This window comes from Staurois parvus, unplaced genomic scaffold, assembly GCF_062004578.1.
Source record: "Staurois parvus isolate SC_StPar_1 unplaced genomic scaffold, SC_StPar_1.0 ptg000249l, whole genome shotgun sequence".
Lineage (NCBI taxonomy): Eukaryota > Metazoa > Chordata > Amphibia > Anura > Ranidae > Staurois > Staurois parvus.
The window spans coordinates 7,116,596-7,139,825 of record NW_028318045.1 but is presented as its reverse complement, the minus strand read 5'-3'; the positions used below and the strand labels follow the sequence as shown (position 1 = coordinate 7,139,825).

The window sequence follows — 23,230 nt, the reverse complement described above, 5'->3', positions numbered from 1 at the left end:
AACTGTCAGAGAAATGTCAGAAATAGCGGAGCTCTCTGCAGGGACACTTTTGCCGGCTGATCGGGAAAAATCCGATTCGCGCACCCGAAGTAGGCAAATATTCGGATTCGACGCGAATCGAATTTTTCCTGAAATTCGTATCGAATTCCGGTTCGCCTGGTTCGATTCGCTCATCTCTAATTATATTATTAGACGTGGATATATTATATTATTAGGCATGGATGTATTATATTATTAGACGTGGATGTATTATATTATTAGGCGTGGATGTATTATATTATTAGACGTGGATATATTATATTATTAGACGTGGATATATTATATTATTAGACGTGGATGTATTATATTATTAGACATGGATGTATTATTATAAGGAAAACCACATGGATGTATTATATTATTAGACGTGGATGTATTATATTATTAGACGTGGATATATTATATTATTAGACGTGGATGTATTATATTATTAGGCGTGGATGTATTATATTATTAGGCGAGGATGTATTATATTATAAGGCGTGGATGTATTATATTATTAGACGTGGATGTATTATATTATTAGACATGGATGTATTATATTATTAGACGTGGATGTATTATATTATTAGACATGGATGTATTATTATAAGGAAAACCACATGGATGTATTATATTAAAATTATATCAACATTATATGAAAAATTCCCTGCTATGCAAACACTAGAAGATTGCTCATCAATATAAAAGTCAATACTGTCTGATGGCTGTCACTGATTCCTCCCCAGAGTCCCGCTTGTCCATGTAAATCAGACAGAAGCTCCTCCTAGTCACCTAGTGCAATGTGTTGTGGCCATGCGAGAGTTAATAGAGTGCACGTGGTCTCTGGGGGCGGGGCCGCCTGCTGTCATTCGGTTGGGATGTTGCTGTTCGCTGCGTTCCATTCTGGGATCGCGGTGTCTTCATGGAGTAGTACGGGTCACGTGACGGGCAAGCTCGTGAAATAAGAGACAAGGAAAGCAGAGGTAGTCTTGGTGACCGGCCTGATCTAACCCTCCATGAAGACTGACTAGGCAGGAAGCAGAGCTACTACTGCCTGTGGATGACCTGACTTCTGCAATGTCACAGATTTTGCATTTGAGAACTGGCTTCTTGTGTTGCAGCAGGATATGCTGTTTCAGGGGCTCCAGGAATGTATCTAGGTGGAAGGAAATTGCACTTCGATATCAGGGAAACATATTCAAGCACAGCAGAATAAAAAGCTTCTCGAAGATCACAATGATGTGCCTGGGCATCAGGTATGTGCCAACGGAATGTGAAAGACTATACCAAGGGGTAGTACCAGCAGAGGTGGCCATGGTTCCTGGAGCTTCACCAAGTCATCAGAAATCTGGAGATAGCCTCCTGAAAAAGACCAGCTTCATTGTGCGCTTGGTTGCGCGGTCTTGCGTCCTCTTCCTGAAATTTGGGCCGCTCTTACTAGTGTATCCATTGACATTCTTTTCAGCCAGATTTTATACCCTGTGGCTTCATCTTCTGCTGAAGGCCACCGAGTCATCAGGGCCAGCGTGCATTAAACTTGGCCAGTGGGCTAGCACTCGAAGAGATATTTTCTCTGAAATGTTCTGTGCCAAATTTTCCAAACTTCATGTTAAGGTGGCACCACACTCTTGGGGTTACACCGAGTTTTGCCTGAAAAGAGCCTTCGGAGATAACTATGGACAAATGTTAACATTTCCAAGTAAGGAACCTGTAGGTTCTGGCTGTGTTGCTCAGGTGTACAAAGCCTACGCTGACCTATCTGTTATGGATACTATGGAATCACAATCCTTGATTGGAAGCGTTGGGAGTGACTATGGCTTTGAGGCATGGGAAGTGGCGGGGCTTGGTGGAATTTTCAGGCCTCTAGGAAAAAGGAGACCATCTGATCATGACGCTCCTGAAAACCAAGGAGATACTGGTGGAACCTGCGATATCCAAAAAGAAGACCCAGATCCTTTATCCATAAAGGGATCAGAAGATGATTCTCATCACTTGATTCCTGTCGCCGTAAAAGTAAGGCCAAAATGACCAAAAAGTGACCAAAAGTACTACATTTTTTATGTTCCATTGCAGAATTTTTGAAACTCTGTTTCATGGCTGATTTCACTCTGTGACAGCCCAACTGAATGTGAAATCGTGGATCTCCCCAGCATGGGCAAAGACAGCAATAAGAAGCTGAAAGAATTTCTCACCTCTTCTCTCTCTATATTATAAAAAGTATTTTACATTTTGTATTACTGTCTATGCCCTTGGTGGAGAGAGTCGGCTCAGCTGAGCCACAGTTTTACCACCGCTACCTCTGCCCACCTAAAGAACAGGCCTGTACACATGCAGCAGCTGAAGAAAAAATTAAACAGCATGTTGCATTCAGAAGGTGGTACCACCACTGAACACAACCCATTTAAGTGTGTGGGGTTGCAGCATAACCTCCCTGCAATCATGTGTAATGTACACTGTTACAGCGCAGTGGTGTGGCATTTACAGGGTTAGGGCCCTTTCAGATGGGGTAGATCCATCATTGTGATCCGCCTGTTCAGCGGGGGATCTCTCCGTTGATCCCTGTTGAGTAGGCAGATGACAGGTCTCTGCTCTGCTCTGCTGGCGCAGAGCGGACGCAGACACTGCCAGCAGATTTCAATGGGACAGTCGGATGGAAACGGACTGCCTGTCCATTTCCACCCAATTGTCATCCGATCCACTGGACGGATGGGAAACGGATCCCCATCCGTCTGTTTTTGGCGTACAGGATTGGATCGGATGCTGGTGGGTGTCAGTGGACTGTTGTCTGCTGACACCCACCGGTACATCTGTCTGTAGATGGACCGATTGGGTCTGCCTGAAAAACGGACAGGCGGACCCCATTGGTCTGCTGGTGTGAATGGGGCCTAAAACGGCGGCCTCACCACTTGTCAAACACCTCTGAGATGTGAAACACTGCAGATCTGTTTTCAAAAAGGTGGAAGGGGCTACTGAATGTAAGAACAAGCCCTTGGGGCTCATGTACACGGGGCGTTTGGAAAACTCTTCTGAACAATGGAAACTGACTGCTGGAAAGCATAGGTTAAAAAACGTCTGTTTAGCCGCGTTTGCATACCGCGTTTATGTGTGTTTGCATTTAGAAGCGTTTTTAAAATATAACCTCAGGAGACCTTCCCAAATGCCCCGAATGCACTGAAAAATAGTAAAAAATTAACTATTTCAGACATTTTGAGAGGAATAGAGAGAGCAGAAGCAGAGAGAACAGTATGTGTTGAGATTATCTGTCTTTTCTGGTTGTATTCACTATGGATCCCATCATGAACATAATGCGGCACGTTCTACCATTTTTTCCTTCACGCAAAACCTGGAACTGACTGCGTTGGTGTACTAGGTCCATTTGAATACATGGAAAACGCTTTGCATGCATTTCTGATGATGAAAAAAGGCTCTGGACAGCATCTGGACATGGAACTGTTAAAAATCGCTTTTAAACGCAAATGCTTATAAACGTGGTTAACCGCATTTACAAGCGTTTGGCGTTTGAAAAAAGCCGGTAAAATCTACTCCTGAATGCAAGTTTGGTGCGTTCAAAAAAAGACTGTAAACTCAACTGCCTGTAAACGACTGTCATGGACTCATAGGAAAACATTAGGGAGAGTTCAGGGGCTGCTGAAAAAACGCAGAAAAGCTCCTGAACGTCAGTTTAGGAGCTGCAGTGTACATGAACCCTTATATCTCCTAAAACTATAAAGTGAAAGTGCCTGCCTCAATGGATACAGATTAATTGGTTAGATTAGGTAGCTGCTCTGATTATATAGTTTTGGTAAATCTAAAGTTGATTGTAAAAATATTGTATGGTTAGATTGTAACCTGTATGGTGACCCTTACAGTGAAATGTGTTCTTCAATTGAGCATTCAAGCATATGCACGTGTAATCCTCTACCTGCTACAAATCTAGACATTTCAAACTGAGCATATGGTTAAAGCGCACCTTACATGAAAATGGAAAGCCCGGAATATGGACAGTCCACAACTACTATTGGTTTAAAAGGCCATTGAAAAGTAAAGTAAAAAAATTTTTTAAAAAATATGCTTTGGCCCATCACTGGGTTAAAGCACATTTTCACAGGATTTTGTATGTCCAGCTCCTCTGGAGGGCACCCTGCTTCCTAGAAGCATTTTTCATGTATTTATTTATTTTCCAATGGCATTTTAAAACCATTTATATTTGGGGGGGCTGAGACTATCCGTAAAGCAGACCTTCACTTTTTGTGTAACAGGAATCATGGACTGAGCTGGACAGTGGAACACTGCATGACACTACTTTCTGCTTGCTCCCCCATCTAGGTCCTGCATCCAGGTCTAAGACAACAGGTTAAAATGGACCTCCTCCTAATGAAGACCTGGAGCCGACTGCTTGACCTCATCCCTGGATTCAGGTGGCTGAGCCTGACTGAGATTGTGGAGGAGTTTGAGAAACTCATGACTCGGCAAGTGAGTTAAACTGTTAGCAGGGCTGTATTAAGACATCTTGCAGTTCTAGGCACACATGAATGATGACATTCCTTTGTAAAGCTTTGCCCCTTGTGCCAGCATGTAATCTTTTTTATTTTTCAACTGCAGAGACCAGCAAAGAGAGATGGTTTCATGAGATGTTTCTTGAGCTTTAAAGAGTGACCAGCATTCACACCAGGGACCCTAGTACTGCAAGGCAGAAATGGTAACCTCTAAACCAGCCTTTCTCAACCAGGGTGCCCAGGCTCCCTGGGGTGCCTTGAGGCTCTTTCAGGGGTGCCTTGGCAAAATGTCTAAAAATTGCCCAAAACTTGTATACAAGCCAGCGGGTGGAAGAAGCCTGCCTTTTAGTTACACAAAGCCACGGGTTTTCATTGTGCACCATTACGACCTTCTAGCCGCCTGACAACCAATGACATCATAAGTTGATAAGCAGGATATCGGTTACCTGCACAGTATCTTATTTTGACCCTCCCCTGCCCCTCTCCATCAGTGCTGGGGTCACATTAGCTCAGTGATGGAGAAAAACTGGGGGAGAAGAGAAACACTGGAATACTACACAGTACCAGTGTGCAATTGTGTATTTGCTTTGGAAGAATAAATCACCTCTAATGTTGGATGTCCTACATGTGTGGATGTTGGTGTGTTATAAAAAAATATTAGAATAGTTTTTCACATTTTAGAATGGGGTGCCCTTTTAAAATTATGGACAGTCTAGAGGTTCACCATTATTTACAAATATCTAAACAAGCATCTTTTACTTAAGTCTGCTATCTGTGTCTTTCAATAATGTTGCCCCTGGAAGTAACAACTGCTTGGTCCAGCTCGGCAGTAGACTGGTCACCTCTTCCTAACATCATAAGCTGCTCCAGTCTTCAGAGGAACCTTGTCTCTGTGTTGCCAATACAGTGTTACCACGTCATCCAAGTAGATCCTTAAAGGACACTCCTTACTGCAAGGAAGAATTAATATAACCATGGATTTATTTATTAGAGGTACTTGTATAGCACTGTCAGTTTACACAGAGCTTTATATATATTGTACATTCACATCAGTCCCTAACCCTCAAGAAGCGTATAGTCTAAGGTCCCTGACTCACCTTCATACATTTACATACTAGGGCCAAATTAGATAGGAGCCAGTTAACCTACCAGTATGTCTTTGGAGTGTGGGAAAAAACAGATGCAGCCACAAGGAGAACATGCAAACTCCAGGCAGGTGGTGCTATGGTTGGGATTCAAACCAACAGCCCTAGTGCTTCCACGTGGAACCGAAGGTGATTTAGGTGAGTATTGCTGGCATTTAGAGTATTTTTTTTTCAAGCTAACCTAGTGATTAGTTGGGAAAGGGTGTCAGAGTTCAGCTTTAATTTTTTTTTTAAATATGGATAGAGTGTAATAATTTAAAATTTCAGTCAAGCTTTTATTTTCATCTTTGACCCATCAGGTAGTTTTTTTTATCAGGGCAGGAAGGTGCTGACAGCAACAGAACCTCATTCTAACCATTACCCACTATGCTGTAACGTTTTTGTCTATATGCCTGTTTTAGAGATTTGCTATCCTGAGAGGAAGTGAAAGGAAATCATAGTGACAGTAAAAATCTGACAGAGGCTGCAACCCTTCTTTGCTCTTTCCAAAATAAAATAAAAATAATTAGCTGGAGGTTATAACTGTAGAGTATAAGAACTGTCTAAAACAAGCATAACAACTTTTCCTCTTCTTCCTGCAGATAAATCTCAAATATGAAGCCAGAAATTTGGAGATATTTCATCAAAAGTTTGAAAAAATTGACTTTATAAAGTTTCCTATCCCACTGCGACCCTTCGTTACAAGGAACATCCTTGTGGAGACCTTTGAGGTGAGTATTAGGACAAAGTCTATGCTGGAACCTGAAACTCAGAAATATGGAGATTACTATTGCTGCCAGGTAACTAGCATTTTCTGGAGAGGTCAACGATAGCAGCCTTCATTTTTCTCTCATGAAAGCATTCATTTAAAGTGTTACTGAACTCACAACAGTAAAATCAGTAAGCATGCTTGTTATGCTCACTGTAGAACCTAAGGGGTTAATCCTCCGTATTGTGTGTTATTATTATCATTATACAGGACTTATATAGTGCCAATAGTTTGCACAGCACTTTACAATATAACGGGAGACAGTACAGCTACAACACAATCAAAACAAGAGGCTTAAGAGGGCACTACTCATTAGAGTTTACAATCTAATAGGGTGGGGCAAGAGGTACAAAAGGTTATAACTGTGGGGGATGATCTGATAGTAGTAATACATGTCTATTTGAAGGTGTGATAGGCTTCCCTGAAGAGATGAGTTTTCAGGCATCGCCTAAAGGCAGTCAGAGTAGGGGATAGACAGGCAGATTGAGGTAGAGAGTTCCAGAGGATGGGAGACGCTTTGGCAAAGTCCTGGAGACGAGCATGGAAAGAGGAGACAAGGGAGCTTGAGAGCAGGAGATCACGAGAGGAATGGAGTAGACGGTTTGGTTGATACTTGGAGACAGGATTGGTGATGTAGCTTGGAGGAGAGTTGTGGATGGCTTTGTATGTTGTTATTATTTTGAGTTTAATTCTCTGGACAATCAGAAACCAATGGAAGGATTGGCAGAGAGGGGTGGCAGACACTGAGCAGTTGGTAAGGTAGATGATCCTGGCAGCAGCATTCATAGTAGACTGAAGAGGGGACAGCCTACGGAGAGGTAGGCCTATGAAAAGGGAGTTGCAATAGTCAAGGCGAGAGATAACAAGGGAATAAACGAGTAGCTTGGCAGTTTCATTGGTAAAAAGGAGCGAATTTTAAAGATGTTACAAAGGAGAAGTCTACAAGCTTTTGACAGTGATTGGTTTTGAGGCCAAAAGGATAGGTCAGAGCCTAGAATTACATCTAGTACCCTGGCTTCAGGGGAGGGACTGCTAGTTGTATTATTGATCTTGATGGAAAAGTCATGTAGGAGTGCACGAGGGGGAGGTAATATTATCAGCTCGGTTTTAGAGAGATTTACAGTTGCAAGAAAAAGTATGTGAACCCCTTGGGATTACGTGGAGTTTTGCATGAATTGGGCATAAAATGTTCTCTGAACGTCATCTAAGTCACAACAATAGAAGAACACAGTCTGCTGAACATAATACTACAAAAACATTAGATGTTGCCATGGTTTAATTGCACATAACATGTAAACATTCACAGTGCAGGGAGGAAAAAGTATGTGAACCTTTGGACTTAATAACTGGTTGACCCTCCTTTGGCAGCAATAACCCCAACCAAACGTTTCCTGTAGTTGCAGATCAGACCTGCACAACGATCTGGAGTCATTTTGGACCACTCCTCTTCACAAAACTGTTTCAGTGTAGCAATATTCTTGGGAAGTCTGGTGTGAATCGCTCTCTTAAGGTCATGCCACAGCATTTCAATCGGGTTGAGGTCAGGACTCTGACTGGGCCACTCCAGAAGGCGTATTCTGTGCTGTTGCAGCCATTGTTTTGTTGAATTACTTGTATGCTTTGGGTCATTGTCCTGTTGCATCACCCATCCTCTGCAGAGCTTCAGTTGGCGGACAGATGGTCGTACGTTTTCCATCAAAATGTCTTGATAAACTCTGGAATTCATTTTCCCATCAATGACAACAATCCGTCCAGGCCCTGAGGCAACAAAGCAGCCCCAAACCATGATGCTCCCTCCGCCATGTTTTACAGTGGGGATGAGGTTTTGATGTTGGTGTGCTGTGCCTTTTTTTCTCCACACATAGTGTTGTGTGTTCTTCCAAACAACTCAATCTTGGTTTCATCTGTCCACAGTATATTTTGCCAGTAGTGCTGTGGAACATCCAGGTGCTCTTTTGCAAACTTCAAACGTGCTGCAATATTATTTTTGGACAGCAATGGCTTCCTCCGTGGTGTCCTCCCATGTACTCCATTCTTGTTTAATGTTTTCCTTATTGTAGATATGTCAACAAAAATGTTAGCATGTGCCAGAGATTTCTGTAGGTCTTTAGCTGACACTCTGGGATTCTTCTTTACCTCATGCAGCATTCTGCGCTGTGCTCTTGCAGTCATTTTTACAGGACGACCACGCCTAGGGAGAGTAGCAACAGTGCTAAACTTTCTCCATTTGTAGACAGTCTGTCTTACCGTGGACACATGAACATCAAGGCTTTTGGAGATACTTTTGTAACTCCAGCTTCATGCAAGTCAACAATTCTTGATCGTATGTCTTCTGAGAGCTCTTTTCTGCGAGGCATGGTTCACATCAGACAGTGCTTCTTGAAACCAGTAAACCCAAAACAGGTGTGTGTTTTTTAAGGGCAGGACAGCTGTCAGCAACACATCCAATATCATCACACTGATTGGAGTCAAGGTTGGCTCACTCCTGGCTCCAATTAGCTCTGGGAGAAGTCATTAAGCTAGGGCCTCACATACTCTTTCCTCCCTGCACTGTGAATGTTTACATGTTATGTGCAATTAAAACATTGCAACATCTAATGTTTGTGTAGTATTATGTTCAGCAGACTGTGTTCTTCTATTGTTGTGACTTAGATGACGTTCAGAGCACATTTTATGCCCAATTAATGCAACTGTAGTTTAAGTAAGTAGTACTACATCCATGCTGATATGTCAGTTAGTAATGCAAGAGGAGACTGAAGGAGTGAGGGGTAGAGAGATAGATTTAGATGTCATTGGCATTGAGGTGGTATTTGAAGCCATGGGAGGTTATCAGGTGACCAAGAGAGGTGGTGTAAATAGAGAAGAGAAGGGGTCCAAGAACAGAGCCTTGGGGGACCCCTACAGAAAGAGGAAGTGGAGAGAAGGAGACAGAGTTATAGTTAACACTGAAGGAGGGCTGTGACAGGTAGGAAGAGAACCAGGATACAGCTGAATCTCAGAGACCAAGGCAGTGGAGTTTACTGAGTAGGAGTCAACTGTATCAAAGGCTGCAGAGAGGTATAGTAGTAAGAGTATGGAGTAGTGGATATTGGTTTTAGCAGATAGTAAATCATTAGTGAGTTTTAGCAGGGAAGTTACTGTGGAATGCTGCAAGGAAAGCCAGAATGTAGGGGGTCAAGAATGTTGTTTTCAGTGAGGTAGGAGCTAAGACAGTTGTAGACTAAGCATTCTAGAAGTTTAGAGGTGAATGGGAGCAAGGAGATGTGTCTTAAGTTGTTCAGGTTGGTGTGATCTGTGCATGCTTTAGGGGGGGGGGAGAAGGTGCCAGAAGAGAGGGAGATTGAACAAGTGAGTGAGAGAGCATAGGATAGAAGAGGGTGACCGTAGTAGTTGTGAGGGAACAGGATCCAGGGGACAAATGGTTAGGTGGGCATCTCAGACCAGTTTGGTAACCTCTTCAGCAGTAGCTGGGTCAAAAAAGGAAAGTGTTGATTGTGTTTTTGGACAAGGTATGTTAAGTGGGGATGATATCTGTATAGCGGATGTGTCCTCATATATTGCATCAATCTTGTCTTTGAAGTGATTGGCAATCTCTTGAGCAGTGAGTGAGTTATTGAGTATAGGAGGTGGGGGACAATGCAGAGAGTTAAAGGTAGCAAAGAGCCAGCGAGGACTGAATGACAAGGTATTAATAAGAGAGACATAGTAAGTTTGTTTGGCAGCATGGAGGGAGTAATGGTAATGGAGAGCAGATTTATTTATGGTGAAGATTTGGAGGGATTTGGTTTTACGCCACAGTCTTTCAAGAGCATGACATCTCATGAGATCTCTGGTGTTGTCATTTTGCCAGGGTTGTAACATTTGTGGCCTGATTCTTCGTGTAGTTAGAGGAGCATGTGCGTCCAGTGCGGTTGAGAGTGAACTGTTGTAGACAGAGGTGGCCAAGTTTGGACAGGAAAGGGGAAAGAGTTTGTCATCTTCCCCAGCGAGGAGGAAGTACAGCGACTCTGGACACAGGCTAATAGTCGGTGTCGGGCCCGGATACGAGCGACAGGACAGGCATACTTGGGTGAAATATTTAATGTGGAGCCTCATGAAGAGGTGATTATCTGCAAATACTATGAGAAGAAGTTGGTGGATTTCTGCAATGCTTTCAAACACGCAATGCCTAAATCTGTCTTGAGCTCCCCCTGGTGACTATCCCATCATATTGAAGAGGCTGCACCCGTGTCCTTAAAGTGGACCTAGGGTTGAGTATTCCTGATGACATCCATCCATCCTGGGCTGATTCCATTCCTAACCTGAGAGGGACCCATTGGCAGACCTCCATTTATCTATACATTGCGCAATACCTTTGTGCATCCGGTGAGTGCGCAATTTATCCATACTCTGCCTATCACCAATTTTTGAGGAAGTGATGGATTGGGGATATTTGACGTCACGCTGAGCTCTTTACACTTATTATGAACTTTTATCATATACATGAATTTTATGTCATTTTATTTATAAGGACTATTCATATTTTAGCGCTGCACTCATCTTATTTTATAAGTCTATGTATATGACCACACATATTTCATTGCCCTGGTGAGGGTGATATGTATAAGCTGTAGGGTGGAGATGACGGGTAAAGTAAGGACAATTTGAGGACAGAGAACACTATTGTGAAAAGGAAGAGTAAAGGGTGGGATCAGTATCATATTAGTGGGAAACAGACGTCATAGGAAAGGAAATATCAAATGTTGATTTGTTTGCTGTCCTTCCAGAGTGGAGCAGAGTTCTTGTTGTAGCTTCATATATCTTTCGTTATCCTGCTTTCGTTAAACTGTGGTGGTAAACCTGCAACAACACTCAGGAAAGAGACATGATGTTCGTGACTAACCCCTGTCTGCGATTTCCCCAATAGCTGAACTAAAGTTATAGGGAAATGGGACTGGCAAAGATTTGTCAATTGATGAAATTAAAAAGGATGTTTGATTCTGTATTCTATGATCCTCCCCTTCTTCTAGTATACCCAATCCATCTGCTGATAGAACAGAGTCTTGGGGACAAGCTGAATATGCTCAGTTTGGTGTGTATTGCCAGAGAGTTTTTTTTCTCTTGGGAGAGTGCATGTCATCGGCACAGGGCCAATCAGTACTGTCCAGACAGTGGTCAGGGGTCCTGCAACCTCATAGGACAATCAGGGGAGAATAAAAACTCCTCCTACTAGCTTTAACCAATGCTTTGCTGGACACTGATAGAAGTCACAAGACTGCTATATACTGCTGATGAGGAAAGGTATTTAGCAGTTTATATTTACTAAAATAATTGCATTTCCATGTTCTGTGTACTGTGTGACACCAGATATAGTGAATGCACGTTCCTGCGTTTAGTAACACTTTAAGCTGTGACATATCCATCCTTTGTTACAGGAAGGTGAACCTTTGTCTCTCTATGTCCAAGGGTCAGAGTCTACTCAGATCAAGCAAAGAATAGCAGCAATGGGTGTCGACATGCTGCTGAAGATGGTAAGTGTAAAAACAATGTGTACACACACATAGAAGTGTGCTTGTTGACTGTCTTGCTGAATAAACGTGCAGGACAAACTTGCTTAGACTGCTAATACGAGTCAAGTATGACCCCCCCCCTACAAAACATACACGTGAGTATATACTCCTCTAAAAGCACAGCTGAGCTTTCAGTGTAAATCTGCTAAATACGTTCTAGGTGCATCAAAACAAAAAGTGTGCAAAGTCTGATTGTCCCCTGTCACGAATGATGAATCCCAGTGAATGGGGCTGTGCCACAAGCATGTCATTTATGCAGTTACAGGGTTAAACCAGGTGGTGAAGCGGTGACATATCACCTCCTCACAGCATGTCAAGCATCCCTGAAAAGTGATCCAACATGGTCATTTTCAGAAGGGTGGCAAGCACTGCTGCATATGTAAACCTAGCCTTACAGTGTGTTTGCTTTAGAAAATAGAAACAAGAGTAGACAAGCTTGTCTCCTGCCAGCACAGCCAGAGGACACTTGTCCTCTGCATGGAAGCATGGTCTCTCTGCAGAGGTCCAACAAACCCTCTCCTGAGACAGAGCTAAAGGTCTTTAATCAGTGGGAAGCATGAGCTTTGCTAATAGCAGTGCTACAGGGATAACTCGGCGTGGGGCTTCCTGGACCTCTTCAGCGAGACCACTGCTTCTGCACAAGGGATTTTCTCTACAGTATGCTGGCAGGGGACAAGCTTTTCTATTTAAGCTGTGGCTACTTTCTAAAGAAAACAAACTGTAAGACTTTAGCACCTTTTTTTGTTTTGATGCACCTGAAATGTATGTAGCTAATTTAAACTAAAAGTGCAATTGGCATATTATTATTATATAGGATATATATAGCACCAAAAGTTTGTGTAGCACTTTGTGGGCAGACAGTAAGAATACAGGAAGAATCAGAGGGCCCTGCTCGTTAGAGCTTACAATCTAAAGATAAAATATGATCACAAATATTGAAGTAATTACATTTTAATTAAGTATTTTGTGTTAACTATTTGGATTGTGTGTTTGAGCATTTTTGTATCATACACTGACAATAGACATGACATGACAATGATCCAAGTAACCTATTCTAGAATTATTTTGCCTAAAGTGAATAGTCATGTTGAGTTTTTGCCTTGCAGGTGTTTGTGGATAATTTTGTCCATGCTGATCTGCACCCCGGTAATATTCTTGTACAGGGGACTCAGGAGTTTACTTCAAGACAGACTGAGCAGACCACGTTGGTGGACATGTGTGACACGCTGATTGTGAATGTTCACCCCAGCCGCTGCCCTCTCCGGTTGGTGTTGCTGGATGCGGGAATCGTTGCAGAACTGCAGGAGAGAGATCTTGAGAATTTCCGATCTGTGTTTACTGCAGTGGTCTTACGGCAGGTGAGAGATGGGCTTGAAGATCTGATTATTTTGTCAACAGGAATGTAAAGTGATATTTTTTCAGTTCATGAGATCCAGACAAAATCTTCATGGGGCATGTAAATGTGAATTTTTCAGTACGTGTACAACTTGAGATAAAGTCCAGCTTCACCCAGGATGTATCACATTCATGCATTTACATGCCTCTGCTTCTCCGCAGGGCCATATTAAAGGCATCACTCTCAATCACAGCTAGGATTACCAATTATTGGTTTATTCAACTATACATAGCCAAGTATCCATCAAAGGAGACAATGGTGACACCATTGTGTGGCTTCATGAGAGCCCTGGCAGGTTGGAGAAACTTGAAAATATACTGTATATCTAATATTTCCAATAAAAATCTCTACAGCTCCTAAGAGAAAGTGTGAAACATTGAAATATCAGTTCTGAGATAAACTTTAAATCGTATTAAAAAGCCAAGAAAAACATATTATTTTATTGAGGCTAAACATTCCTTGCTGGAGGTTGCTGTTTGTGTCCTTCATTGGGATTAATGGGTAGGAAGTCATAGCAAAAGCTGAAATAATTTATACATAATTATAAATGAAACCCCCAGTAAACAGTGACATAAGCACACATGAATGGTTCAAGCCAAGCTGTGGTTAGCCAATGTTGTCATTCAATCAGTCTGGCCAAGCAGAATAGAAAGGTTGGTGACCTGAATGTTCTTCACCACAGCTAGGCAGTGTAACTTGGTCAGTAACCTGCCTTCAGCCCATGGTTGGACAGTGAAGGAGACAAAGCATACTGACGAGGTTGTCTCTCTGCTGTCTCCTTCTGTAAAGATGTTCAGACTATTTACAGATCAAAGCCATCAAGCTCTAATTGGCTCAAAGTTTGCCCTACAGTCTGATGCAAGTACAGGTGAAACTCGAAAAATTAGAATATCGTGCAAAAGTTAATTTATTTCAGTAATGCAACTTAAAAGGTGAAACTAATATATGAGATAGACTCATTACATGCAAAGCAAGATAGTTCAAGCTGTGATTTGTCATAATTGTGATGATTATGGCTTACAGCTCATGAAAACCCCAAATCCACAATCTCAGAAAATTAGAATATTGTGAAAAGGTGCAATATTCTCGGCTCAAAGTGTCCCACTCTAATCAGATAATTATGCCATAACACCTGCAAAGGGTTCCTGAGCCTTTAAATTGTCTCTCAGTCTGGTTCAGTAGGAAGCACAATCATGGGAAAGACTGCTGACCTGACAGTTGTACAGAAAACCATCATTGACACCCTCCATAAGGAAGGAAAGCCTCAAAAGGTAATTGCAAAAGAAGTTGGATGTTCCCAAAGTGCTGTATCAAAGCACATTAATAGAAAGTTATGTGGAAGGGAAAAGTGTGGAAGAAAAAGGTGCACAAGCAGCAGGGATGACCGCAGCCTGGAGAGGATTGTCAGGAAAAGACCATTCAAAAGTGTTTGGGACTTTCACAAGGAGTGGACTGAAGCTGGAGTCAGTGCATCAAGAGCCACCACACACAGACGGATCCTGGACATGGGCTTCAAATGTCGTATTCTTCTTTTCAAGCCGCTCATGAACAACAAACAACTTCAGAAGCATCTTACCTGGGCTAAAGAAAAACAGACCTGGTCTGTTGCTCAGTGGTCCAAAGTCCTCTTTTCTGATGAGAGCAACTTTTGCATCTCATTTGGAAACCAAGGACCCAGAGTATGGATGAAGAATGGAGAGGCACACACTGCAAGATGCTTGAAGTCCAGTGTGAAGTTTCCACAGTCTGTGTTAATTTGGGGAGCCATGTCATCTGCTGGTGTTGGTCCACTGTGCTTCATTAAGTCCAGGGTCAACGCAGCCGTCTACCAGGAGATTTTGAAGCACTTCATGCTTCCTTCCGTAGACAAGCTTTACGGGGATGCTGACTTCATTTTCCAGCAGGACTTGGCACCTGCCCACACTGCCAAAAGCACCAAAACCTGGTTCAATGACCGTGGGATTACTGTGCTTGATTGGCCAGCAAACTCGCCTGACCTGAACCCCATAGAGAATCTATGGGGCATTGCCAAGACAAAGATGAGAGACATGAGACCGAATAATGCAGAAGAGCTGAAGGGCGCTATTGAAGCATCCTGGTCTTCCATAACACCTCAGCAGTGCCACAGGCTGATAGCTTCCATGCCATGCCGCATTGAGGCAGTAATTGCTGCAAAAGGGGCCCAAACCAAGTACTGAGTACATATGCATGCTTCTAGTTTTCAGAGGTCCGATATTATTCTATGTACAATCCTTGTTTTATTGATTGCATGTAATATTCTAATTTTCTGAGATTGTGGATTTGGGGTTTTCATGAGCTGTAAGCCATAATCATCACAATTATGACAAATCACGGCTTGAACTATCTTGCTTTGCATGTAATGAGTCTATCTCATATATTAGTTTCACCTTTTAAGTTGCATTACTGAAATAAATTGACTTTCGCACGATATTCTAATTTTTCAAGTTTCACCTGTATACATGCTAGTGTTATTTAATGATGTAATTGTTTTTAATGACCCCATAACTGGGTTAAATATTTTTGATATATGTGTATGGAGTTCAGTGTTAAAGGTGGAGCTTCAGTGCCAAAATATATTAATGACCTGTGTTGGCTTCTGTAGGGAGAGACTGTGGCAGAACTGATCCTTCACCATGCCAGAGCTAACCAATGTACGGATGTGGAAGCTTTCAAGTCTCAGATGGCCGAGCTAGTGAATGAGGCCCGTAAGAGTACAGTGTCTTTGGGGAAGGTGAGATTGACACAGATGAAAAGAGGAGCTTTTGTCAATAGAGTGGAGAAGGCTGGAACTTAGGTGTTTTATTGTTGTCTTTGTCCCCATGAGATCAAAGAATTCTAGGTTAATCCTAACTAATTTTGAAAACACCCATGCTTATTAACCTGTGTAAGAAAGGTCTGTATACATACAGTTGTGCGACACAAACAAAAGTTTGCATACCCTGGCAGAAATTGTTACATTTTGGTATTGATATTGAAAATATGACCATGCCAAAAAAAAAACTCTTTCATTTAAGGATAGAGATTATATGAAACCATTTATTATCACATAGTTGTTTGGCTTCTCTTTAAATCAGAATGATACCAGAAATGACCCAAGGGGCCATGATCAAAAGTTTCCATGCCCTGGATTGTTTTGCTTTGGTACAGACAGACAAGGTGATACACACAGATTAAAATGCAAATTAAAGGTTAATTTCCCACATCTGTGGCTTTTTAAATTGCAATTAGTGTCTGTATATAAATAGTTAATGAGTTTGTTACCTCTCACATGGATGCGCTGAGCAGACTAGATACTGAGCCATGGGGAACAGAAAAGAACCGTCAAAAGTCCTGCACAACAAGGTAATGGAACGTTATACAGATGGAAAAATATATAAAAAGATATCCAAAGCCTTGAATATGCCAGTCAGTACTGTTCAATCACTAATTAGCCCTGGTTCACATCTGTGCAGGTGGTTCCGCTGCGGATCCACACAAAAATCCGTGCAGTCGCACCACCCACACAGAGGAATGCGGACCCGCGGGTGGGTGCATTAGTTCTAATGGCACGCCACCCGCACTGGAAAACGTAACCGTACTGGGAATAGAGGTTCCTGTGTGGGCTGCTTTTTCAGAAGACGTGCAGGGACTTCTTCCCTGCGTGTCACGGGGCACGGGAGTCCATTCAAATGAATGAGCTCTCGTTCCCGCGCAAAACACGGCCCGCACGACCGCATATATGTGAACCAGGGGTTAATAAGTGGAAAATTCAGAGATCTCTTGATAGCAAGCCAAGGTCAGGTAGACCAGGAAAGATTGCAGCCACAACTGCCAGAAGAATTGTTCGGGGTACAAAGAAAAACATTTAAAACTTAGGAGAAATACAGGCTGCTCTGCAAAATGATGGTGTGATTGTTTTAAATGATAAGCTCATCTTTGGGAACACGTTACATGTTTCTCCGATTTTTAGGGAGGAACATGTAACATGTTCCAAAACCTGCAGCCACCCCCGATTTCCCCCCCCCCTCTCTATGACAGCAGTACGGGGAGAAGTTCCCCATACTAGCTGTCACTTTTTAAAAATAGCACAACCACGTGGAGCTCCACCCACACAGGTGCATCATTCATTCAGAGTCCTGTGAATTAATGGACTACAATTCTAGACCGCCTTAGCTGCTGTCAGCTTGTAGTTCTCAATGAACTACCATGGCACTGTGAGCGCTGTGGCAGTTTATTGAATCTTCCTGTCAGAAGTATCGGCGTGCTGGAACAGGATATACGAGCAAGCTGATACACTGACAGTCTGAAGGAGACCTGCATGGCATCTACGATCTGCTGATCACTGGTGCAATGCTTTACAGGCTTCTGCTACAAAATATAATAAATGTAAATTTTTTTACCTACAAAAAATGTGCATTTGTTATGTTTTGTAGAAAACTTGACTTATCCTTTAAAAGAGGACAGTACAATAAAACTTGAACAAAAATGAGCTGCATGGTCGAGTTGCCTGAAAGAAGCATTTACTGAGCAAATGTCACAAAAAAGCTTGTTTACAATATGTCTGGCAACAACGTGACACTCATTGGTGCACTAAAGGCTTTTTTCTGGCAATGTGACCATGCAGCTCATTTTTGTTCAAATATTGTCGTATTTTCCAGCTTGAAATGACCATACCATCTTTTCCAGAGCAGCCTGTACCTCTGCTGAGGTTACCTATGGATTTTTCTTTGCATCCCGAACAAATCTTCTGGCAGCTGTGGCTGGAATCTTTCTTGGTCTACCTGACCTTGGCTTGGTATCAAGAGATCCGTGAATATTCCACTTCTTAATAAGTGATCGAACAGTACTGCCTGGCATATTCAAGGCTTTGGATATCTTTTTATATCCTTTTTCATCTTTATAAAGTTGCATTACCTTGTCATGCGGGTCTTTTACAGTTCTTTTCTGCTCCCCATGGCTTAATATCTAGCCTACTCAGTGCATTCACATGATAGCTAACACACGCATTGACTATTTATACACAGATACTAATTGCAATTTAAAAAGCCATAAATGTGGGAAATGAGCCTTTAATTGCCATTTTATCGTACGTGTGTCACCTTGTGTGTCTGTACCAATGCCAAACTTTCCAGGGTGTGTAAACTTTTAATCAGGGCCATTTGGGTGATTTCTGTTATTTTCAGGTGCTGCAGCCTTGAGAGCATCGACTAACAGCAGCAAAGGTGTCCGGTTGCACCATGCCCCTCCTCACTCCATACCATTCACAAAAAGCCTTGGGGTTTTTTTCACACAATACAAGGCATTCTGTGATTGAAGGATGAGAAATCATGCATATCCCTGCCATTCCTCTCTCGTCCTACTGGAGTTTTTCCCAGAGATGGGCTTTAACCTTTACTCTCCTGTTATGCACAATGACTAAATAGGACTGTAGTCCAATATGCACCAGAGATATACCCAGTGCATGCAGTAATCAGCACTCAGTATCATGTCGTCTGACGCGACCTCTCTCTCCCCTTGTAGTACAAGACTCTGTAATGAAGGTAGTAGCTGTTACTCATCTCTGCCAGCGCAGAGCACTGGAGTGAGAGGATGTTTTACTGAGAGAAGAGAGTATTTTCAGTATATTATCAGTCTTGAATCATAATATGCATGGGTACAGGACTATACAGAGATAGAAAAGATTTGAAACTTCAATTCAGCTGGCAGAATTGCAAATTAAGAACTACATTCCAATACATCCTGATTATCACAAACAGAACTTAAAGTGTTACTAAACCCACAACAGTAAAATCAGGCTGTATATGCAGTAAAGCATACTTGTTATACTCACTGTGGAACCCAAGGGGTTAATCCTCTGCATTGTGTAAAAAGGCTGTTTGATCCTGTCTTCTCTGATCCTCCCCTTGTTCAGATGTCTACCTAATATGACAGACTGAACCCGTAGCCACATGCCCTTAGATTGTAAGCTCCAAGGAGCAGGGCCCTCCTAACCCTCTTGTATTGAACTGTATAGTTGCTGTATTGTCTCCCTTTATATTGTAAAGCGCTGAGCAAACTGTTGGTGCTATATAAATCCTGTATAATAATAATGCACATGCTCAGTTTGGTGTGTATTGCTAGAGAGGTTTTTTTTTTTAATCTTGGGAGGGTGCATGTGATCAGCACTGTCCAGACAGAGGTCAGGGATTCTGCATCCTCCTGGAGCAGAAAGAAAACTCCTCCTACAAGCTTTAACCAGTGCTCTGCTGAAGTCACAAGACTGCTCTAAATGCTGTTGAGAAATGGTATTTAGCAGTTTATATTTACTACAATAATTGCATTTCCATGTTCTGTGTAATGTGAGAGACCGCATATAGAGAATGCAGGGTCCTGGGTTTAGTAACTCTTTAAATGATTTCTAAAAATCTGGTTGCCAACTTATACTTATGAAGCAACAAAAAAGATGAATACTGATTGGATACACCAGATCTCTTATTTCCATGTTTTAAAACACGTCTTGTTTTTCAGCTCCAGGTTGCATTATTGCTGTCTCAGGTGTTCCGTCTTTTGATGAAACATAAGGTATCATCTATATATCCTTTTCATTTTTGCCAGACAGTTTCCTAATGATTATCGTATAGCTCATATCAGAAAGGAAGGTGGGGCGGGTTGGGGGGCATAGTTTATGATGATAAAGGAGATTTCAGCAGTTTTAACCAGGCCCACAGGGCTGGTATAAATGAGCCAATAGTGGGATGCTTCCTAATCTACTTTTGAAAATACTAATTGGCAGGCTGTCATGTTGATCCTCTGTGGTTTTTTTTTTTTTGCTTTTTAAAGTAGAATGCTGGGCACAAAAACTGTCATTTTATACTTCTCAATAGCTCCAGAGGATATAAATCCACTTTGTAAGAACCAAATACCTTTGTAAACCCAGATAGTAGTATTTACATCATCACTATGCTGTGCATAGATTGTGCAGAGAGCAGAGTTGTGAGAGGGACTCAGTAGGCCCCACCCACTACAGGCTGCCTACAGAAAACTACAGGAGAGGGCGGAGACAAGACCAGTCACCCTGCACAAAGTCAGAGAGCTGCAGAGACTGGTCTTTATTACAGGAAGCACTGCACAGCACATTAAGAAATACACAATGCACACCAAAAATTAAATAAGAACACTCACCTTTTATTTTAATAGTGGATTTATTTGAGTGAAAAATACTGATCGATGTCCCTAGTGTTCTACTAACCATTTTTGGGTGTCTGTTCAGGGGCGGACTGACAACTCATGGGGCCCCCGGGCAATAGGGGATCATGGGGCCCCTGTGTCCTTGCCCACACTCAAAGCACACCCAAAAAAGCCTATAAAAGGTACCAGGGGCATTTCATGGGGCCCCCTACTGACCCCGGGCCCTCAGGCAGTGCCCAAGTGCTCGAATGGTCAGTCCGCCCCTGTGTCTGTTATAAGCACTGACCTCAGGTAGAATGGTCTTATAGCCTGACTCTCACCCTAACACTTCTGCTGTGCCAGGATAACAAATAAGTAATCAAAGTGACAGTATGTTATCCCTTATGAGAGATGAGACTGCACTATTACAGCTGTCCAAGAGGGGAGAATAAAAATATTACAAATTCCTAAGATTCCCCTGTTCCCTTTGTTTAAAGTAGGCACATTTAGGGCTTGAGTCAATGGGCTTTGGGCTTGTGTCAATGGGCTTTGGTTGGATGTCAGTTTGAGAAGCTTCTGAGATTTAGAATTTATTGACAGGAATGTTTGACCTGCAGGTGACCTCCTTCTGACCTGCATTTGAACAAAAGCCCATCACAAGTCATAGACAGTCACATAATCCCTGCTGGGGGTCAGAGTTAGATTGGCTGATCATTCCATTTTGCAGATTTGCAGCAATGTCAGGAATATCATGACTTTTATGTCTAAGCCTTGAAGAATGCAGGGTGGGTAAGATATTCGGAGATCTTATTTGACACTTTGCTTTAATAGAAAATTACTTAGTTTCTTTTACGTTCTATCAAAACATTGTCAGTCAGTGAAATTCTGTATTTCTAGGTGAAGCTGGAGAGTAACTTTGCTTCTATAGTGTTTGCCATCTTAGTCTTGGAAGGACTTGGGCGGTCGCTGGATCCCGAGATTGATATCCTGGAGGCGGCCAGGCCTCTGCTGGTGAAGAGTGCGGCATCCCTCATATAGCCTGACAACATACAAAGGACCAAAGCAACATTCTGTTTACAAACCTCAGACGTCCAATTGGAATTCTGGTGATCTACAACCAATGGTGCTAATTTTGTTCTACCTTGGAGCCCCAACTCCAGCCAGTTTTAGATGAAGTAGGTTCAGAACCCCAGTCAGGTTTTCATTGATGTGCTCTGCTGGGGAGATTTAGCCCTCACAGCCTGTCCAGATGTTTGGTGTCAGACACAATATGAGGGAAAGTATCCTAAACCTGATTGCAGCTCCTAACCCTTCCCCATTCTATACAAAACTAGACCTGTTGGCTGGACTTTAAAGTACTACAGTAGAGATGAAGTTTGGAACTCCTGATCCCTAATGTAATAAATGTTCTTTGACCTGTCCCTTTTTATATATTTCTCTATCATTTTCATGCAGTTTTGAAAAGCAGGAGGGGTGTCCCCAATGGACACTGTAGGATGGACACTCAGTCAAGAGACGAGGCTGTTTTTAGAGAAAGGCTCTGTTAATAGTCATATTGGGAAATAAAGCATATTAACAAACTTCAATGCTTGTCTCCAACACCTCCCATTCACCGACCTCTCAAGAGACCAGGAGGATCTTTACTGCACAAGCTACAAAAACTGAGCAAACACCTGACCAGTAGGAGATTACTACAGTTGTGTGCCATAATGTCATAAGACATGCACAATTGCACCACATGGGCTCAGTGCCATCATGACAAACTTCCTTGACAGCTACAGACCTCTGATTAACTTATACTCAGAGCTGGTGTGGCTTTTAGCGGTCATTCTACATAGAAATGATAGAAATTGTTAGTATGAATACTAAATCTGGAGACAATTAAAAAAATGGACCCCATCTTTGGCACTGACCCTCAGGGTTTGCTCTTCTGATCTACAATAATGTCCAAACCTTGTTCCAAAACTGATACAAGTATTTTGTGACTGCAGTGCAACGATCTGAAACAATGCAACTGTCCATTCCAGCATGAGACATACAATACCGAACATAAAGCAAACAATGTGAAAGCAGGAATTATTTATGTGATGTCATGTCTATACATTAATTGTGCCTGTTTGCTTGGATATTAAATTGTCTATTCTTAATGTTTGAGGTCAAACTGGATAATCTGGGAGTTAATAACGTAACTCTGGTATTACAATAATATATTTGCAAACCAAACCTTAAAGCGGAGTTCCACTCATGCTGTCAAAAAATAAAAGTCAGCAGCTACAAAAACTGTAGCTACTGACTTTAAAAACAGCCACTTACCTGTCCCTCGGTCCTGTGGTGTGTCCTCCGCAGCCCGTTTCCCCAACCGTCCTGGATTCCAGGCGCCGGCATCTTAAGTGTGGGCACCCAGCTGTGATAGCTTGCGGCTTCACAGCTGGGTACCCACTGCGCATGTGCGAGAAGCGCTGCGCTTCATGAATGGTCCTGTAGTCTTCTGGGACCTGTCACGTGTCCCAAAAGACTACAGGAAGGGAAGGGAGGACACTTTCCGTTTCCAATCGCCTAGGCGATCGGACCAGAAATGGGAGCGGGTACCTGTCAAATTCGGGTACCCGCTCCCCCCCGCCCCATAAAGGTGCCAATCCTTAATGGGGAGCGGGGGAGCAGTCCTTAAAGCAGAACTTCCCCTTTTGGGTGGAGCTCCGCTTTAAGGACCTGTTTTGTGAAAATATAAT

General features: G+C 42.5%; 1 protein-coding gene across 1 annotated transcript; it reads left to right on the top strand.

The window, feature by feature from the left end:
- The first annotated feature begins 866 nt into the window (after positions 1-866).
- Positions 867-22,648, top strand: ADCK2 (aarF domain containing kinase 2). Its single transcript, XM_089680715.1, has 8 exons — positions 867-2,034; positions 4,348-4,494; positions 6,244-6,372; positions 11,825-11,920; positions 13,066-13,317; positions 15,979-16,107; positions 19,863-19,916; positions 21,399-22,648. Exons 1-8 carry the CDS (start codon positions 1,099-1,101, stop codon positions 21,537-21,539), a joined length of 1,884 nt encoding a protein of 627 aa, XP_089536841.1. The 5' UTR covers positions 867-1,098; the 3' UTR covers positions 21,540-22,648.
- The last annotated feature ends 582 nt before the right edge of the window (positions 22,649-23,230 follow it).